General features: G+C 39.5%; 3 protein-coding genes across 9 annotated transcripts; 1 reads left to right on the top strand and 2 right to left on the bottom strand.

Moving 5' to 3' along the window:
- Positions 1-203: 203 nt before the first annotated feature.
- Positions 204-7,660, bottom strand: LOC109081372 (chromobox protein homolog 5-like). 3 transcript variants are annotated; one of them, XM_019096359.2, is made up of 6 exons: positions 7,488-7,660; positions 6,313-6,387; positions 5,706-5,867; positions 5,151-5,376; positions 4,631-4,731; positions 204-1,877 (listed from the first exon to the last, which is right to left on the bottom strand). In XM_019096359.2, exons 3-6 carry the CDS (start codon positions 5,789-5,791, stop codon positions 1,736-1,738), a joined length of 555 nt encoding a protein of 184 aa, XP_018951904.1. In that variant the 5' UTR covers positions 5,792-5,867; positions 6,313-6,387; positions 7,488-7,660; the 3' UTR covers positions 204-1,735. The 3 variants fall into 3 exon arrangements, with proteins under 3 accessions (XP_018951904.1, XP_018951903.1, XP_042606775.1); XM_019096358.2 differs by having other exon boundaries at positions 5,652-5,867; positions 7,488-7,644; XM_042750841.1 differs by lacking the exon at positions 7,488-7,660 and adding an exon at positions 7,171-7,450 and having other exon boundaries at positions 5,652-5,867.
- A 381-nt stretch (positions 7,661-8,041) lies between these two features.
- LOC109081365 (heterogeneous nuclear ribonucleoprotein A1-like) lies at positions 8,042-11,836 on the top strand. Of its 5 annotated transcripts, none has more exons than XR_006158231.1 (12): positions 8,042-8,182; positions 8,689-8,808; positions 8,948-9,094; positions 9,183-9,393; positions 9,476-9,568; positions 9,647-9,763; positions 9,844-9,918; positions 9,999-10,178; positions 10,268-10,411; positions 10,500-10,571; positions 11,609-11,680; positions 11,766-11,836. XR_006158231.1 is itself a non-coding variant. In XM_042750839.1 (11 exons), the coding sequence occupies exons 1-10, from the start codon at positions 8,171-8,173 to the stop codon at positions 10,559-10,561; spliced, it is 1,161 nt and encodes a 386-aa protein (XP_042606773.1). In that variant the 5' UTR covers positions 8,042-8,170; the 3' UTR covers positions 10,562-10,571; positions 11,609-11,836. The 5 variants fall into 5 exon arrangements, 3 of the variants coding, with proteins under 3 accessions (XP_042606773.1, XP_042606774.1, XP_042606772.1); XR_006158230.1 differs by having other exon boundaries at positions 11,753-11,836; XM_042750839.1 differs by having other exon boundaries at positions 11,609-11,836.
- On the bottom strand, positions 11,400-17,251 carry LOC109081369 (transcription factor NF-E2 45 kDa subunit-like). The gene is made up of 4 exons (XM_042750837.1): positions 17,071-17,251; positions 14,882-14,960; positions 13,934-14,071; positions 11,400-13,403 (listed from the first exon to the last, which is right to left on the bottom strand). The coding sequence occupies exons 2-4, from the start codon at positions 14,927-14,929 to the stop codon at positions 12,165-12,167; spliced, it is 1,425 nt and encodes a 474-aa protein (XP_042606771.1). The 5' UTR covers positions 14,930-14,960; positions 17,071-17,251; the 3' UTR covers positions 11,400-12,164.
- Positions 17,252-17,936: the final 685 nt, after the last annotated feature.

Raw genomic sequence — 17,936 nt, 5'->3', positions numbered from 1 at the left:
TTTTTTTTTTTTTTTTTTTTTTTACTGTAATCAGAATCCCTATGCAACTTAAGTTGTACATTTTTTGGTAAGTAGAAACAAGCAGGCAAGACTTGCTCCATTATGACATCTGCTGGTACACATCAGCACTGCTTTTCAGGTTAAACTTAACACTGCATTAAATGAGAAGGTGCATATCTGACATACAGTGAAACTTCATAATCTCAGCACTACAATGAAATTTATTTGGTTTGACTTGAGTCAGAAAACCAAGGTTCAGGGATTCCAGAAATGTTCAACTGTTAGTGTTGAAAACTAGATTTAATACAATATGGTACAGGACATTTAAAAAAGGCTATGCACTTATAGCAAAAGACAACTATTGTTGCACATTTTAAAAACAACTGCTAGTCATGTGTATAAATGATCACGGAAGGGATGGTCCTTTTGTAATATAACAAAAACCATACCAAAAATACAGAAAAATGTAACTACACATAATGTTCGACCCTGTTTAAAAACTTTCCCCCACATTACAAACAACTCAAACTAAACCTTTCTCACTATTCCACAGCTGTCAGTGGACTGCGCCCATACATTTCAAATAAAACAAGCTCTTTTCCTGTTGTAAATTATCTTGAAGGAGTAGCTTTTGTTCAGTGGCTTTGCAAAGCGCACAAAAAGAACTACAGAGCACAAAACTCTAGTATAGGCATGTAACCTTGATAAACACCATTTTATTGAGTCAACTCTAGGTTAAAAAAGTAATAAGAACCCAACATATGATTAAACTACCACGTGAGTGAGAACAGCTCTGCGTTCATGAGGTCAAACATGGAATGTGTTCACCAAATCCGCCACAAGAGGGAGCATATCAGTTAAACTTATGGAGCATAATGATAAAAGTGTGTAGAAACAGATAAAAATGTCCCATTACACACTCACATGATGACGATTGTCTGCCCTCCTGCAAGCAACAATGAGAAGTTCAAAGGTAAGGGTGGTAAAAATGGGCCAATTCTTAACGTAGCAGAGTTTTACAAAGACATTAGAGGAAGAACAGAGAAAAAAATGGATGTCAATGTTCTAAATTAAATATGGGGAAAGCGAATATAAGGTGTAGTTTCTTTAAGTGGCTTTACTGGCAATCAGAAACAAAAAAAAAACTACAAATCACAGGATTTTGGCCCACAAGGGTCATTATTAAAGTTAAAATGGTGATACAGCAAAATGAATTCTACCTGTTTGAAAAAACAAACAAAAACAAAGCAGAAATCAGTAAAGCGGGTGACATCAGCTTGTGAAATAAAACCAGCGCAGTCACATCTTTATCCAGCGTTTTAGATGTTAAACGCACACGCAACTGATATTTTCAGTCATTTCCAGCAACACTACCAAATCAACTGTGTGAATGAAAGTTTGACATGTACGGGTTTCCACTGTTTCACATCTACACTAGCACACAACACATCATAAGAACATAGTTGAAGGGGCACAAATACACAAACTGTGTCAAAATAGAAGGAAGATCAGAGAAGAGAGATCACATTCCACCGCTCTGCTGCAGCCGCCGTTCGCCATGGCCTTTCGGGTTGTCTGGTGAGAGATGGTGGATGGAGGTTGTAACCTCCATTACTCGCTGGCCGTTTTTTTTTTTACTAAATGGTCCGTTAAAAGTTGGCTATGAGAGTGTCACCGGTGTGAAAAAGGGCACAAGGTTTGGAGGACTCAGCGTCTTTCCTCCCCACTCTGCCCTTTAAACCGCTGTGGCGCTCTTTTCTTTCTTTTCGCCGTCTTCGTGCCAAGTCAGGCGCTCCTCGTAGAAAGCAATGACGATCTGAGGGCACTTGTGATTGGCTTCCTTTGCAAGCACAAGGTCTGCCTCATCAGAGTCCTTCCTGTGGTGTGACACCAGCAACAAAGCAAAGACAGATTTGCATTAAGTGGACAATTGCAGTGTTATACATCAGCATTAGCTTAAGCTCTAATTTAAATTGTGTGACAATAAAATCCTCAAAAGCCCTTAATTTGTTAGTTAAAGCTTCTTAAAGCTTAAACAGAATTAAACAGAAGTCCAGATGTAAAAGACATCATGATTGAGCTAACCTCCAGATACTACAGCAGTTCAAACTGATCCAGCGTCAGACATTGACTTTGTTTACATTCATTGCATACAATCATGTCATAACATCAGAGTTTTTAAAATTAGATTTAATACTTTAACACATTTTAAGACCAATTTCAAAATATATCAGGTAACTCAAGATTCTTTTACTCAGTTAAACAGACTGGGGCAATACATATGTATTGAAATTTTATTGAAGTTTATGCACTAATGTATCAATACATAGAGATTAATAAGACCTTGCTAATACAATAATGTAACCATACAGTCATAATTCATCAACAGTATAAGTGTTGGCTAAGTATAAAATGTTTGGTATTCATTGATTGCAAATTGCTCTGAAACTGCCAGCCTGTAGAAATTCAAATGACTGAGTTTTGACTCTGAGTGTGCAGCGATCGCATTTAAGTCACATCCTTATGAAGTTTAATCATCACATTAGGCCGTATAGTCACCACTGTTTATCTGTTCATACATTTAAAACCTCTCAATCAATACTTTTATGCCAGTTATTGCCTTAAATTTTACCAAACTAAATTTAAGACTTTTTAAGGACAAAGGAAAACCCTGAAAAATATATTCAACACTAAGGAGCTATGCATATTTGATTACAGCTTTATGTTAGAAAAAGTTTCTGCAATAGTAATGTCTAAATTTGCAAAAATCTGTAAACACTGCAAGATTTTTTTTATGAAGCTATGCTGATTAAAGGGATACTCCATCCCAAAATGAAAATTTTGTCATTCATCACCCCCCATGTCGTTCCAAACCTGTAAAAGCTTCATTCGTCTTTGGAACACAATTTAAGATATTTTGGATGAAAATCGGGGGGCTTGACACTGTCCCATAGACTGCCAAATAAATAACAGTGTCAAGGTCCAGGAAAGTATGAAAAGCATCATCAGAATAGTCCATCTGCCATCAGTGATTCAACCGTAAGGTTATGAAGCGACGAGAATACTTTTTGTACACGAAGAAAACAAAAATAATGACTTTATATAACAATTCCTCTCCTCTGTGTCTCTCCAAATCAGCATAGCGCATTTTGACAAATCCGACTAGTACGCAAACGGCTTACGCTCTTCTGTATCAGCCGCGCCACAAGGATACGTTTTTTTGTGTATTTACGCTTTGGTTTGAAAGCAAACAGCGCATCGATGCAGCACTGCTGGCACAGAAGCCGCCTGCGTACTGCTCAGAATTGCCAAAATGGCGCTACGCTGATTTGGAGAGACACAGAGGAGAGAAATTGTTGAATAAGTCATTATTATTGTTTTCTTTGTGTACAAAAAGTATTCTCGTCACCTCATAACATTACAGTTGAATCACTGACGGCAGATGGAGTATTCTGATGATGCTTTTCATAGTTTCCTGGACCTGGTCACTGTTATTTATTTTGCAGTCTATGGGACAGTCACAAGCCCCCTGATTTTCATCCAAAATATCTTAAATTGTGTTCCAAAGACGAACGAAGCTTTTAAGGGGTTTGGAACGACATGAGGGTAAGTGATTAATGACTAAATTTTCATTTTGGGATGGAGTAACCCTTTAATTATGGTTTATTTTATTGTATTACACCACTGTAAAACTAGAAACGTTTGACCAATGGAACATTTACATTTATGCATTTAGCGGACACTTTTATCCAAAGCGACTTGCAATGCATTCAGGCTACACATTATTTTATTAGTATGTGTGTTCCCTGGGAATTGAACCCACAACCTTTTGCGCTGCTAACGCAATGCTCTACCACTGAGCCGCAGGAACACATTTAGGCAAAAGACAATTAGGATTATGTGGTTTATAGTGTTAAACACGCTATACAATGTAAAAGACTGCACATAAAATAAACAATGCAATTTCTGCCACATTCTATGAAGAAAATACACACGAAAAGAATCAGAAAAGGAACATGTTTATGGACTAAGGGTTTGTAATTTCTGTAGTCTGTCTGTCAAAGTGCACATTTTTATGTATGCTGAGTTAAACATACCCTGTTACAAGTACCAGTCAGGAACTGCAATTATATATTTACGTAAAAAACACAAGAAGAGAAATACAGAAACTGTAAAACAGACAAATATGCAGAGTGGAGACTACAATGAAGGGTTCAAATGTTCAGGTGTAAATAGGTATAGAATGGTGACGAAAGAATAATGGTCGTACAGTCTCACACAGGGCAGGAGTGTGAACGTGAGCAAAGTTGACACAAAGAAACAAGAATGGGGCAGTTTGCATCATTTCAGACATAATGGCAGGTGTAAATGTGGCCATTGACATCACTGTCCTAACACCCGCCTCGGGTGATCCAATCACAATTGGTCAGCTGAGGCACTTCCCTGATTAGTCCTGGCATCAACATGCATCTCCTGTGACCACTTGTGATGGGATTTAAATTAAAATTCAACGTCCACTTATTTTAAATAGAATATGGTCAGACTTGTGGCTTTGGTTTAGATGTGTTTCTAAGGAGAGATTAATTTAAATAAACTTTACTCCTGATATGTAAAGACCTGTTTTACTCACCACTTCATAAGGAACATAAGGTCTCCACAGGAGTCTGTTGCTCCAATAATCTTCTCAGGCTCCAGGCCTCGCTCAAAACCTCTTGCTACAAGGATCTCATCCTAGAAAGAACAAAGACGACAATCAAAAAATCCTTGTTTATAGCAGATCAATCCATCATAAAGGCACTTTACTGTAAACGTTTGCTTCTGTCCAAAATACAAATCCATAACGCAAAATAATTCTGATGACACCCATCCTCTGCAGAGGATCCATTGGTGAGCAAGTGATGTAAAATCTCTCTCAATGAACAGACAAAATCATCTACATCTTGGATGGCCTGAGGGTGAGTACATTTTCAGCAAATTTTCATTTTTGGTGGAAATATTCCTTAGAGCAAGTAATGAGGTAAGAAACATATTTTAGAGAGAATTTCAACCCTCTGGATGTACTTGCAATATCAGGATGGATATTGCATGGTAATAACATTTTAATGAAGTTTAAGATGGGGCCCTTAAACCCTTTTTCGTTAAGCTCTTACCTCCTTTTTCTTTTTGGGTTTGCTGCCACTCCCGTTCTCTTCCTCTGAGTTTTTCCTCTTGCTGGTGCTGCTGCTACTGTCTTTGGGACGGACCGAAGAAGAGCCTGTGCTGGAGGGCTTGCTGCTGGGTGTGCTTCCGCTGTTTGTCTTTTTATAGTTCTTCATGAACTCAGCGATAAGCTCTGGACAGTCCAGGTTCTTCTCTGGTTCCCATGTGTTGTGTTTGCTGCAAAACAATGCATGATTTATGCATGATAAACTAAAGCCACTGGATTTCCTCATATCATAGATACACCTTCAGGAAGTGCATATACTATGATAATACAATGAGTGTTCTTCAAACTAGTTTTTTTTTTTTTTTTTTGTAATTAGTCTTGTCCATTAATCTCAGTGTAAAAACTACTGATGTTCTTCCATAGACATGCATTTTAAGAATTTTACATGCAGTAACACAAACCCAGTCTATACTACTACTTATTATGAAGAACAGTGAAGACATACTCTGAAAAGCCTTTCCACTTCAGGAAATATTCCACACGGCCCTTCACAACTCGCCTGTCCATGACCTTCTCCACTATATACTCTTCCTCATCTGAGGAAGCAGCCTCATCATCTTCACGGTTCTGGTTCTTCTTTCCCATGACTTATTCTGAATGTCTTTCCTATGAGCAAGTGTGACCTGTGTGGCTCCCTGGTCCGGGGAGGAAAGTGTTCCCACTGAGGGAAAAGAAAAAAAGTGTTGGGCAGTCCTTTACCATAGAAAAATACAAAAAGAGGAGTGTATTTGATGGTTCAGATGCATATTCATTTCAAACATAACTTAAATATAAACAAACATCTGACTTAAAAATAGATCAATTCAATTTTATTACTCACTGTTCACTTTAATAATTGCCTGAAGACAAAGGACAGTGGTTACTTAAGAAATTAGTTAGCCTTACATCATGAAATTTCACTTGTCTAAGTATTACCTGTATTGTATGGCATTAATATGGACTGTTGTCTATATTGTGAATATTCAATTTCCAGCAAAAACAACCTTATTATGAACTGAAGTGACTCTTAACATGATAACAAAAGCTGGACGGTATGAGAAAAATCTCACGACTTAAAGGTTAAACCTTTCTTACCTTAAAATCAATATTTATTTTTAGACACTCACCTACAGTATTGTATTGGAGGACGTGACCTCTTAAAGTGCAAAGATGATCCTTGGATTACAGCATTCAGAGCTCCCCTAAACAAATACAGTTCATTTAAACATTACTGCACTTACACAAAACCAAAATGTATATCAATAAACATGCATGAGGTGAAACACATTCAACGCTCTAACAAATAGCCTAACTGTAGAGGACTGTAAAGGACACACAAAAGATCAGCATGCCTTTGAGTTGAGGAGCTGTAAAATTATTTTCAAGCCTATATGCATAATAATAATAGCAAAATAAACAAACTTTAACACGTTTAATTATTAGTAAACATTGCGCACACTAAAGGAACAACAATGCATGCAGTCTGTATACATTTCATTAAAATCAAGCAGTTATACTGGGATGCAATTCCTTTATCATTTACCAAGATACATATTTAATCAACCTTGCACAAGAAGTGCGATAAACCAGCCATGTGTTCTTATCTTACTGTCTTGAAGGGTTTTAGCGAGCAAGGACAAACAATGTGAAAACATTGAACAGCCCTGCACGACTCACGTTTTCATAGTTTCACGTCGCATGCCATATGCGATCTAATTCCCAATGCATTTATTCCAAAATACGAAATAAACGGATTTAAAAACAGTGCTAGCTGCACTGCTAACATTTAGCTACAGAAGTCCCATTGATTGGTACTGTTTGCCTCGCTTTAAGATCATTTCGAAATTGTAACAGTACAAAAACACTGAGAGAGAGAGAGAGAGCAATACAATGAGAGCATAATTTGATGTGTTTGCGGTGTTGTGTTTGTGTAGAACTCAAGCTCAACTAGCCAAATGCATGCAAAAACAATAAACAAGGCTCACCGATGACCAGGCGCATGATAGCAGGCTAATGTAAGTTAGCTCAATTAGCATACTCGCTCCACTTCTTTCTTTCTTTGGTTTTCTGCATCTAACCGCTGCAAGCAAAGCATTCGTGTGCTTTTTCCCATTTATTTGAATATTATCGTCGTGCTCGCCAAGTGAGGCTTTGCTTAGCAACAGCGCGGGCCGAGCGGAACAGATTTCACCTGATCCTATCACGTTAAAGCGTAACACTGACGGACTAAATCATCTCCAACGCAAGGAGAGCATACAATGGCATACCCTGACGTTAACGTGGATAATTATTGTATACTTACTGAGATATTTTTCGATGTTTTCTTATTCGTGTCGGATAATGATGCTGAGGCGGCGGCGGCTTTTTCCCTGCACATAAGAGTTTGCTGCCTTTCGCCCATGCATCCGTCCAGCGGCGCGTCCAGCCAATCAGCGTGCGCCTGAGCGAACCGCTCTCGCGCCAAAAACGTCCTCATGCGCATACAATGGGATGCGCACGCGTCACACGGCAACTAAACCACAGACTTTCTGATATATTTTTAAAAATCCATATTTAATCACACCTTTTAAAAAAAAAACATATTTTCATATAAGCTGAATGAATGCCTTTGAACAAGGGATGAAAGTTATATGGAAGCTGTGTGAATAAAATATAATTAGTAAATTATCAATCCCATCATATCTTTTAATACGTTTTTTAATAGTTTTTGCAACAACAAAAAAAAAACGTTTTTTTTAAAAACGTATCAAGAAAGATTTCTAAACGCACTAACCTCTATTCCAGCGATTGACTTGAGTCTCAGCTAATCAGGTATCGTCAAAGCGCAAAACAAACGCGTTAGCGGGAAGCGTGAACCAATCATCGTCTGCAGTAGGCGGGAACTGTACTTGGCCAAGCTATTTATGGTATCTCCCCAGCTCTCAGCGCGTGCTTGTCTCTCACCGATAAGCGTGTGGCGCAGCACGGATAGAAACAGTCGATAGAATGTCAAAAGAGGTAGGTTGGCTTTAATAATGCAGCTATATTTGTTTTTATGAAACACGGTTTAAGCAATGTAGCTTTCATGTTCTGAGCGTTTTCCGATTTAACTCGGATCTCACTCGTGGCTCTTTTGTTAACGCAAACAGCCTGTTCGGCCGCCATTTTAACTCTTGTAACGTTACTGTGCACCCATAGGCCGCGTGTTTTCACTGAAGGTCGTGTTCTCGAAAATAGTAGTTTCTTGGTTTTAATTCCTCACCGGCCACATCTGCGATTGTTTACATGAGTGTATAATCTATGTTGTTTTACTGAAGTAGGTACTGTTTATAGATATGCTGTGCTGCGCGCGGCACCAACATGGCGGAGGTGTTCGATCACCTCCCCCCCCAGATACAGTCTGTTACCTCGACGATTAATGACGTTTTGCGCATCAATACATTGCTAGTTTGATATCTGCTGCAGAATAATACACACGACGCACTCAGTTTCGGTGTTAAGTTGTTGTTATGGGTTATTTTCAGGGCCAGCCACGTGAGCCAGAGCAGCTGCGGAAGCTCTTCATTGGAGGGCTCAGCTTTGAAACCACAGACGATAGTTTGCGGGCGCATTTTGAACAATGGGGCGCCTTAACGGATTGTGTGGTAAGTGCCTTCTATCTTGCTTGTATACAGCGGTATACAATATCAATCGTATCTTTGCATGATCTAACACCAAGCATTGTGATTTAAGGGTCTGGTGATGACCGTAACCCTGATTATGCTTGTTTATGTGCTGTTCTAGGTGATGAAAGATCCAAACACCAAACGCTCGAGGGGATTTGGGTTCGTCACTTATTCCAATGTGACCGAAGTCGATGCTGCTATGGATGCACGGCCCCATAAGGTCGACGGTAGGCTCGTGGAGCCCAAACGAGCCGTGTCTCGAGAGGTGCGTTTTAACATCCCAAGCCTTTGTATTGTTAAAAACTTATATAGATGTGTATGAATGCAAATACCTGATTGCATTTTGGTTTTAGGACTCCAACAAGCCATTTGCCCACACAACTGTGAAGAAGATCTTTGTGGGTGGCATTAAAGATGACACAGAGGAGAACCATCTTCGCGATTACTTCAAACATTTTGGCAAAATTGAGGCCGTTGAGATAATGGTGGACCACAAGACCGGAAACAAAAGAGGCTTTGCTTTTGTTACGTTCGACGACCATGACTCCGTTGATCGTATCGTCAGTAAGTGCAGTGTAATTTTTAGTGTCTTATTATTGGTCTCTTTATTATAAATGTTAACATTGATTATTTTCCCTCTCCTTAGTTCAGAAATACCACACTGTGAATGGACACAACTGTGAAGTCAGAAAAGCTCTGTCTAAACAAGAGATGCAAAACACTGGCATGAACATGAGAGGTAAGTTGGTGTCCAAGCTGTTTATTTTGGTTTAATGTACTTGGCTGTATTAAATGGGATTTTTAAAACCATCTATAGGCCGTGGTGGTGGTGGAGGAGGAGGTGGAAACTTCAACAGATACGGCAACAATGGCGGCTACAACAGTGACTTTGGAGGTGGCGGCGGCGGCAACCGGGATGGCTATTTTGGAAGAGGTACGTGCCTTAGTGGACATTAACGTTTTAAATGATGAATGAGTCTTTCGTATGAACGCAAGTTTCACAACCCTTTTCAGGAGGGAGAGGTGGTGGAGGCGGCAGTGGCGGTTATGGAGGCGACAACTACAACAATGGATTTGGTGGCGGAGATGGTATGCAGTGGTTTCTTGGTTCTTTGAAAACACGATTTGGTAAATGTTTTGATTAATGTTAAGTAACTTGCTTTCTCCAGGTAATTATGGTGGCAGCCCTGGAAACTATGGTGGAAATCGTGGATATGGAGGTGGCGGCGGAGGAGGAGGACATGGTTATGGCAACCAGGGTGGCGGTTATGGTAGTGGTGGTGGCGGCAACAGCGGCGGCGGTGGCTATAATGACAATTACAACAATGGCAATGGAAACTTTGGAGGTGGTGAGTAGATGCCAGGCTGAACTTCCTTTCAAATATCTCGAAGAATGGTCAGCAGTAACCAGGTGTATGTGGTTTTTAAATGCGAATAGGCAACTTTGGAGGTGGTGGTGGCGGCGGAGGTGGGAACTACAGTGACTTTGGCAGCTATAACAACCAGCAGTCCAACTATGGTCCCATGAAAGGGAACTTTGGAAGTGGTGGAGGCGGAGGAAGAAACAGTGGCCCATATGGTGGTGAGTTTTTCATAATGGCCTTTTAGGCTTCCCTTTTGGTTTGTCGCCTTGTATAAACAACTTGAATCTTAAATGACATCTGTTTTAGGTGGCTATGGCGGTGGATCTGGTGGTGGATATGGAGGCAGCTCTGGTGGTAGACGGTTTTAAGCTCAGAAAGGTTAGTTTCAAATTCTTGACTACTTTACATAAATAGACTTGCAGGTTTACAGGTTAACAATCCCAATACGTTAGTCTTGGACTGAATACTCATTGCATACTGTAACCTTGCTGTACATCTGGTGTAGAAACAACAAACCTCAGGTAGTGTGCAGCTTAACAATTGTTGTTCATATTGTTCAACAGGACTGAGTGCTTTAGGAGAGGAGAGCAAGAGAAGTGACAGGGCAGATGCAGGTTTACATCCCTAGATCTGCTCAGCCAAACAGGTGTGGCAGATTAACAGCTGCCACCAGAAGAAGTGTACAGTAGCGCTATCATGTGTGGGACATCATGATTTTGTCATCATGCAGACTTATTTTATATTGTCTATGGAAAAGCATTCCAATGAGGTTTTATGTAGAACTACTTTCAGTCTTTATGGTTTTGATTATGTAACCAATGAAATAAAACATCCTTGTTTTTGTTTTTTTTAAAAGATGTGCGTTTTAGTCATTTGTGTTCTGGGGGTTTTAGCGTAGTACACTTGAATTTAATGGAGCTTCTATGAGCCTTTTTTAGTAGAAAGTAAACTGTTTGGCTCTTGGGGGGAAAAAAATGGGAACGTGAGTGAAATGGTCAAAACTGGTTCAAAAAGCATAGGCTGTTTAATGCAAATGCCTAGAGTAGTGTGGTTGCATATCAGTCTAGCCATGGGAGCTTGCTGAGAAAGGAGTAGCAAGATCATCGCCCTGTGAAGGAGCAGGGAGTACAGGGCGCAACTCAAAGACTAGCAGGCAGCGCTTTTATAACTCCTGTAGGTAAGAACAGACTTCTCCACTACCGCTGGTAACTGTTTAACATTTTATTAGCATAGGCTGTACAGTTAATGTGAACTTCCCATTCAGTGTTGTGTGTATTACAGGGGAAGTAACTGCAGTCAGCATAGTTTGGTGCACAAGATTTTGTAGACCTTAAACCCTTTTAATGCATGCCCACTTGTGGTTTTTTTTGTGTTCTATATTTAATGTGCTGACCATGTTACTCTTGCTTTTACAGGATCTGATGAGTGAAAATCATCTCTCGAAATGGAAAGACAATTGTCTGTCTAAACTGGTGAAATTATAAAAGGTACTTGCTCTTGTAATGCAGTATTAATCTTGTTTACAATATTCCAAACCTCAGACTTGTTCTCTTTTCTAGGACCAAAATGCAGCTGAAGAGATTTTATTTTTATTACCTGTTTTTTACCTTTTTTACCAATAAAACTTTTAATGCTACAAATGATTTGATTTGTCTTGTGTAGAACCTGTTTACTTAAAGCATGTTTGTTGGACATAATACTGATTCTAGGTTTTAGACCAATATTTAAATGTACAAAAAATATTTAACATCACTTGCAGTGTACTTCATAAAAGTTTGGGAGTGTCTTAGTCTTAAACACTTCATAATTTGTGTAGTTACACGTATCTTGTAGTTCTGTCCTAAAAATTACTATGAGAGAGATTTTGTTCATGACAAGTGATTTGAAGTTATTAATCTGTCAAGTGTAGGAACCTCAAGAGTTTAGTTGTCCATCTATGGGTGACTTGCACATTTCAAAATGAACATCAGTTCATTCACCCTCCAGGGCTGTATTCCGTGGCACTAAGTAAATGTTGCCATCATTAGTTTGTTGTAGTAAATACTCATCAACTGAATAAGGGTGTCCCTCCTCATCACGTAGCTGTGAAAACACTTGGGTGTAAAGATCTGAGAGCCGATGTTTAATGATGGCTAGGTTTTGCTGAAACTCCAGTCTCTCTCTGGTTAAATGTTCTCTTTGGGCTCTAAGCTGTCCCAACTCGTTTTCTAAATACACAATATTCTCCAACTTCCGCTTGCGGCAGTTCTGAGCAGCAACTTTGTTCTTCCCTCGTCTGCGAATGTCCCTCACAAGTGCCAGCTGAGCATCACTCAGTGTGAATTGTGTCAAGAGCTCATTGAAGTCATCCACTGGTAGGTTCACAATCTTGTCCAGTGCGAACGGTATTTTGAGAGCGAGGGCTCGCCTCTCATCTCTGCTCAGGGGTACGGGAACACTGCTTGATTTTGGTTTTGAGTACATAGATTGATATGCACCCAGTCTTGTTAAACCTGAGCCGTTCAGTTGTAGGTCATGCAGGGCTGTGGGTAAAACTAGTTGCTTCACTGATGCAATTGGTTGGTAAGTCTGCTGGTTGATGGGTTGCATATTTGCAGGTGTGGGAAAAGAAGTTCCAGGGTATGAACTGTACGACTGCTGGTAGTCGACAGACCCGAGCAAACTTGGCTGCATGCGACATTGTTCCCCAATACTTTCGTTTTCGGTGTAGCCCATCGTACCATCTGCAGGTAAGTACGAAGGTACTCCATGCACTGCATTCTCAGGAGAGGCCAGCGGTGGGCTCGAACCAAGCGACAAACCGGAATCTGACTCAGGATCATCTGCGCAAGCCTGTTTGATTTGTCCTGTGCAATGAAGGTTGATAACGGCATCTTTCGTAATACCATGACCGCGTGTCATGTTCATGTGCTCCAAAAGACTCATGAGAGGAGGATGAAGAGCTTGCGTATTCGTAATCATTCTGGAGGAACCGTGGCCACTGTGTACAGGGAGGCTGTAGTGCATATCCATGTGTGGGTTTAAACGCTGATAGGGTGGCATCATTTCCGGGTATGCACTTTCATAGACCGCAGCAGGATGGGCATCACAAGTGGCTGGAATGGATTCTGGCTGTGGTTGACTCATCCCGAACCCTCCTTGAGAAACCATGGGCTCCATGGACAGGTATGGAATAGCTTCAAAGGGATTCTCATTGGGTACCTCAAACTCCTGTGGGGGAAAAAAAAGAAAAAATAAAGAATTTCCAGTTTCACTCAAACTTGACCATGAAGGTGATTCAAATCAAACTATTTTACAATAAAACACTAGTAAAGTGAAGGTTTGCAGTCGATTTTTGCTGCAGAGGAGGGTTGTATTCAGTCATCTGCTCAGGACCAGCCCACCTGGGTGAATGTGCCACCCGTAGCTTATGCAGGTCTTACTTAGGAGCGCTCAGGTTTCATGTAGAAACAGATGGTCATTGTGCAATGCAGGGGGCTGTCAGCAATATACAGCACTCACTCTTTTTCTCTGCCTGCCTTTATCCTTGCATCACTCAATTGGCCCATTGTTGCAGATCGTAGCTCAATGTGTGCATTTACAGAGGATTCAGCATTAGAAAAATGTTATAAGGCCACCATTTCATTAAGACTCTAAAACAACTGGCTGTATCCTACCATAAAATAATCAGAAGTTTTTTTGAGTTTTGACATTTGTGCATGTGAAAGAGCAAGTTTAGTCAGGTGTTCCAGTGTACCGACCTGAAGTTCTGTGATGGCCATCAGTTCCTGCCAGGCCAAGTCCATATCCAAATGCTGGGGGGAACGTTGTGCCCTGAATCCAGTGACATTGGTGGACATTGACACCTCCCCATGCAGTCTTCCAGGGTTTGCCAGTCCTTAAAATTAACACAGTGTATGCAAAAATGTATAAATTTTTTATTTATTAAAATATATAATTACTTCAAATTATTAGAACAAGAGACTTGTTTTCAACCAATGTGTGCACACACATATATTTTATATTTATATATATATGTGTGTGTGTGTGTGTGTGTGTGTGTGTGTGTGTGTGACCCTGTACCACAAAACCATTCATAAGTGTCAAATTTTCAAAATTTAGATTTATACATCATCTGAAAGCTGAATAAATAAGCTTTCCATTAATGTATGGATTGTTAGGATAGGGCCATATTTGGTCAAGATACTGGAATATCTGAAATCTGAGGGATCTCTAAATGAAGTCCTTACCAATGCATATTACAAATCAAAAATTAAGTTTAGATATATTTACAGTAGGAAATTTACTAAACATCTACACTGAACATGATCTTTATTTAAAATCCTAATGATTTTTGGCATAAAAGAAAAATCGATATTTTTGGCTATTGGTACAAATATATCCGTGCTACTTATGAATGGTTTTGTGCTCCAGGGTCACATATGTTATTTTTAAAGTGTTTTAAGTGTACTGTTAAAAATCCGCTAGTGCAGTAAGACAAAATATGCATTCTATCAAGTTTTGTTTTTAATTATTTTTCTTAACTGAAAAACAAGTCAAGAAAGTAGTAATTCAACTTAAGTCATTTTTGCAGGGTACAGATAGATTTTACAGCATTTATTTCTTCGTTTAAAAAAATATTTTATTTTTCTAGGCTTTTCTTACTGGGAAAGCTGAATTATAATATTTTTCCCCATAAAGATACTGACCTCACAGCTGATCCTCAGGGGAAGTACACCGTTGATTGCTGAACACATTCAGGACAGACCCCTGTTGCAGTGAATCAGTCTAAAACATTAAAAGAAATCAGTCACTTTCTGTATTTTGTCAAACATGAATGTAAAGAAAAATGCATTTGTAGAGTTAAAAATAGAGTTTAAAAAAACACACAATGTTAGCGCTCACATAACAGGAAATATAGGTCAGCTGTGACCACATGCCAACAATCACAGGACCAAATTTATTCTGACTCGACAACATTTTCATCGACACACGTAAACGGACGATGATGTCACTGAAACTTCAAAAAATCGACATTAACCTTCAGAATATATCTTGTTTGAGACTTTATCACGTTTCCCTTCCCATGTGCTCCAAATGTCATTTTGTGTCACTGGACATGAAGTTTCTTTGGGCTGGATTTGTCCTATCAGCTGGCTTTGCGAACATTAATGTCAACCCTTGATAAGACAATCTTTTGGGAGCCAGCCTGTCCTCCAGTAAACGAAGGCAGGGGCCTAACCACAGACATCAGAATGTCAGGAAGACTTTCTCAGCACACTCCCTCACGTCGAAAATAAATGAATTAATCCATGTGATACTAAATATGCAATAGCAGTCATTCTGGTTACCATTGAGTTTCGTTTTATTTAGCTATTTCATTAAACTTGTGTCTCATCTGTTGGTTTGCTTTTACTGGTCCTATTTTAGAGCCTTTTTATACACAACAACTGCTTTGAACTTTGATGTTGGGTTCCTGTTAAATTGGGCATTTATTTTGGTACACTATAAGTGATGTGACATACAGCCAAGTATGGTGACCCATACTCAGAATTCGTGCTCTGCATTTAACCCATCCAAAGTGCGCACACGCACACACACACACACACACACACACACACACACACACACACACACACACACACACACACACACACACACACACACACACACACACACACACACACACACACACACACACACACACACACCCGGAGCAGTGGGCAGCCATTTATGCTGCGGCGCCCGGGGAGCAGTTGGGGGTTCGGAGCCTTGCTCAAGGGCACCTCAGTCGTGGTATTGCCGGCCCGAGACTCGAACCCACAACTTAGGGTTAGGAGTCAAACTCTCTAACCACTAGGCCACGACTTCCCCTTAAAGCTATGCAGCTATAATAAAAATAATTTTGGAATCGAATATCATTATTCTGCTTGCAAGTGTTATCTTATTAATTCAAATGAACAATTTTACAAAAGAGTGAAAATTTCATACAATTTAGTACAATTTCATATAATTCGAAAGCACACTTTAGCTGACTGTAAAAATACATAGGCACTGCCTGATTGAAAAGTCAGGTACAAGTTTGACAGGACGTGGCAGCAGTAATGCTGTATAACATCTAATGGTTGACATTTCATGTGTGGTAAAGTATTTAACAAAACACATCTTTCCTTTTGTCATATTGAGGGTAAAAACATATATCCTGCCTTTACCGCGGTGTCTAGCTTATTTCCTTTGACTAGTTTCTGAAATTCTGAGGGGACAGGGCTATGGGACCGGCCTTCCAAATTTCGACATCAGCTGTGGTACTAACCACTGTACCAGTGCACACGAGCCAACATTAAGCAAGAAAGATAAAAAAAAAAATTCAACTATATTTACCTTAATTGAATAAACTTGTCTGTCTCTCTTTTTAAACATTATGCGTTGCAATATTTGTGATAATCAAAAAGTGACTGCAGTGGGTAGCGTCTAATGAAAAATGGATTTTAAAAATATTTTGTATTTTTTTTTAATTTAAACAATTTTAAAAACGAAACTTTTTAAGCAAAATTCACATCTTAATAAAATGTTCACATTATAACACTTAGTAAAATAGAATGTATTTAAAATATAATACAACTTTAACACCTTAATCACTTGTCAATTTCTTCTAAAGCAAAAAAAAAAAAATTGTTTACACACTTTTTACATTTAATGTGTGCTTAGTTTTTAAACAGTTTTTATGACTAAAACTATGACTCAAAAACTTGAATGACTAGAATTATGACTCAAAAAATGTCATTTAGAATCTTTCAAATCTGATAGCGAACCAGAATTGTACAATATCTGTCAACAATTGCCATATTTACTGAAGAAACTTCACAACAAGCTATCAAAGAAGATGAAATGACTGTACCTTATTAGCATGTCCTTAAGCACTAAGCTCAGATGAAAAAGTCTTCACAATGTCATATTCACAATAACCACTGACCCCTGTGTTGAAGTGCAGAGTGAAAGAGTTTGCTGCATGCTCTTAGTTTTGAACTACAAGTGTGCATGCGCTCAACCTGTCTTTCTCTCTCATTCACCCGTTCTCCCACTCACCCTGTCTGCTTTTGGCTGTCACTCACACAGATGGGATGGGTCTATGGGCGATGCAAGCAGGTTTCCTGTAAAGCACCCACACTCAAATTCAACACTTGCACTACAATATGTTTAAATTATATTTACCATGAAAAAAGAGCAAGTGGTTAAGCCACAAATTTATATATACAAAGCTCACGCCTGATACTGTGGACTGCCCTACCAAATATAGACTCGGACCCTTCAGCTTGTAGTTTAAGGACAAGTTATTCACATCAGCAGCTTTGGTGTGTACAAGTCCTAAATATATCACAAAAAAAATCACACTTCATTATTAATAAGAACTATGTGTTTCATAAAGACCCGAGGTGTTCATGTAAAGGAAAGCCACCGTGAGGGATGTGGTTTGAGCGCAGACTCTTCGAGCAGGCGCACCTGGAGTTAAATCTAGGATTGCTTTGCGGAGGAGGGGCTGTTTTCTGACTTGATATAGTAGGGATGGAATGTACACCTTCAACAGGTAAGAAAGGCCACATTGTTCCTGTATCTGCCGCTCAACCACAGACAGCAAGTGAAAGCGGGGGCCGGGGGGACGGGAGGGTGGAAGAACGTGTCTTACATTGCAAGTGACCATTTGAGTCTTTGCCGAAATCCCTCCGTAGTCAAACACACACAGGACAATCAGCACGATTGTTTAGG

This window comes from Cyprinus carpio, chromosome B23 (assembly GCF_018340385.1).
Source record: "Cyprinus carpio isolate SPL01 chromosome B23, ASM1834038v1, whole genome shotgun sequence".
NCBI classification, from domain to species: Eukaryota; Metazoa; Chordata; class Actinopteri; order Cypriniformes; family Cyprinidae; genus Cyprinus; species Cyprinus carpio.
Note: the sequence above shows the minus strand (reverse complement) of the source record. Positions and strands in the feature narration are given on the sequence as shown.

What these genes read in the sequence shown, in the direction of transcription:
- LOC109081369 (XM_042750837.1), bottom strand. Translation starts at nt 14,929, where the DNA reads ATGTGTTCAGCAATCAACGGTGTACTTCCCCTGAGGATCAGCTGTGAG. An exon ending in CCCTGAGGATCAGCTGTGAG is followed by an intron (nt 14,072 to 14,881) that starts GTCAGTATCTTT and finishes TGTTAATTTTAA; the next exon opens with GGACTGGCAAACCCTGGAAG. An exon ending in TGGCCATCACAGAACTTCAG is followed by an intron (nt 13,404 to 13,933) that starts GTCGGTACACTG and finishes TTTCCCCCACAG; the next exon opens with GAGTTTGAGGTACCCAATGA.
- LOC109081365 (XM_042750839.1), top strand. An exon ending in CACTGGCATGAACATGAGAG is followed by an intron (nt 9,569 to 9,646) that starts GTAAGTTGGTGT and finishes AACCATCTATAG; the next exon opens with GCCGTGGTGGTGGTGGAGGA. An exon ending in TGGATTTGGTGGCGGAGATG is followed by an intron (nt 9,919 to 9,998) that starts GTATGCAGTGGT and finishes TGCTTTCTCCAG; the next exon opens with GTAATTATGGTGGCAGCCCT.
- LOC109081372 (XM_019096358.2), bottom strand. Translation starts at nt 5,791, where the DNA reads ATGGGAAAGAAGAACCAGAACCGTGAAGATGATGAGGCTGCTTCCTCA. An exon ending in AAGTGGAAAGGCTTTTCAGA is followed by an intron (nt 5,377 to 5,651) that starts GTATGTCTTCAC and finishes ATTGTTTTGCAG; the next exon opens with CAAACACAACACATGGGAAC. An exon ending in AACCCAAAAAGAAAAAGGAG is followed by an intron (nt 4,732 to 5,150) that starts GTAAGAGCTTAA and finishes TGTTCTTTCTAG; the next exon opens with GATGAGATCCTTGTAGCAAG.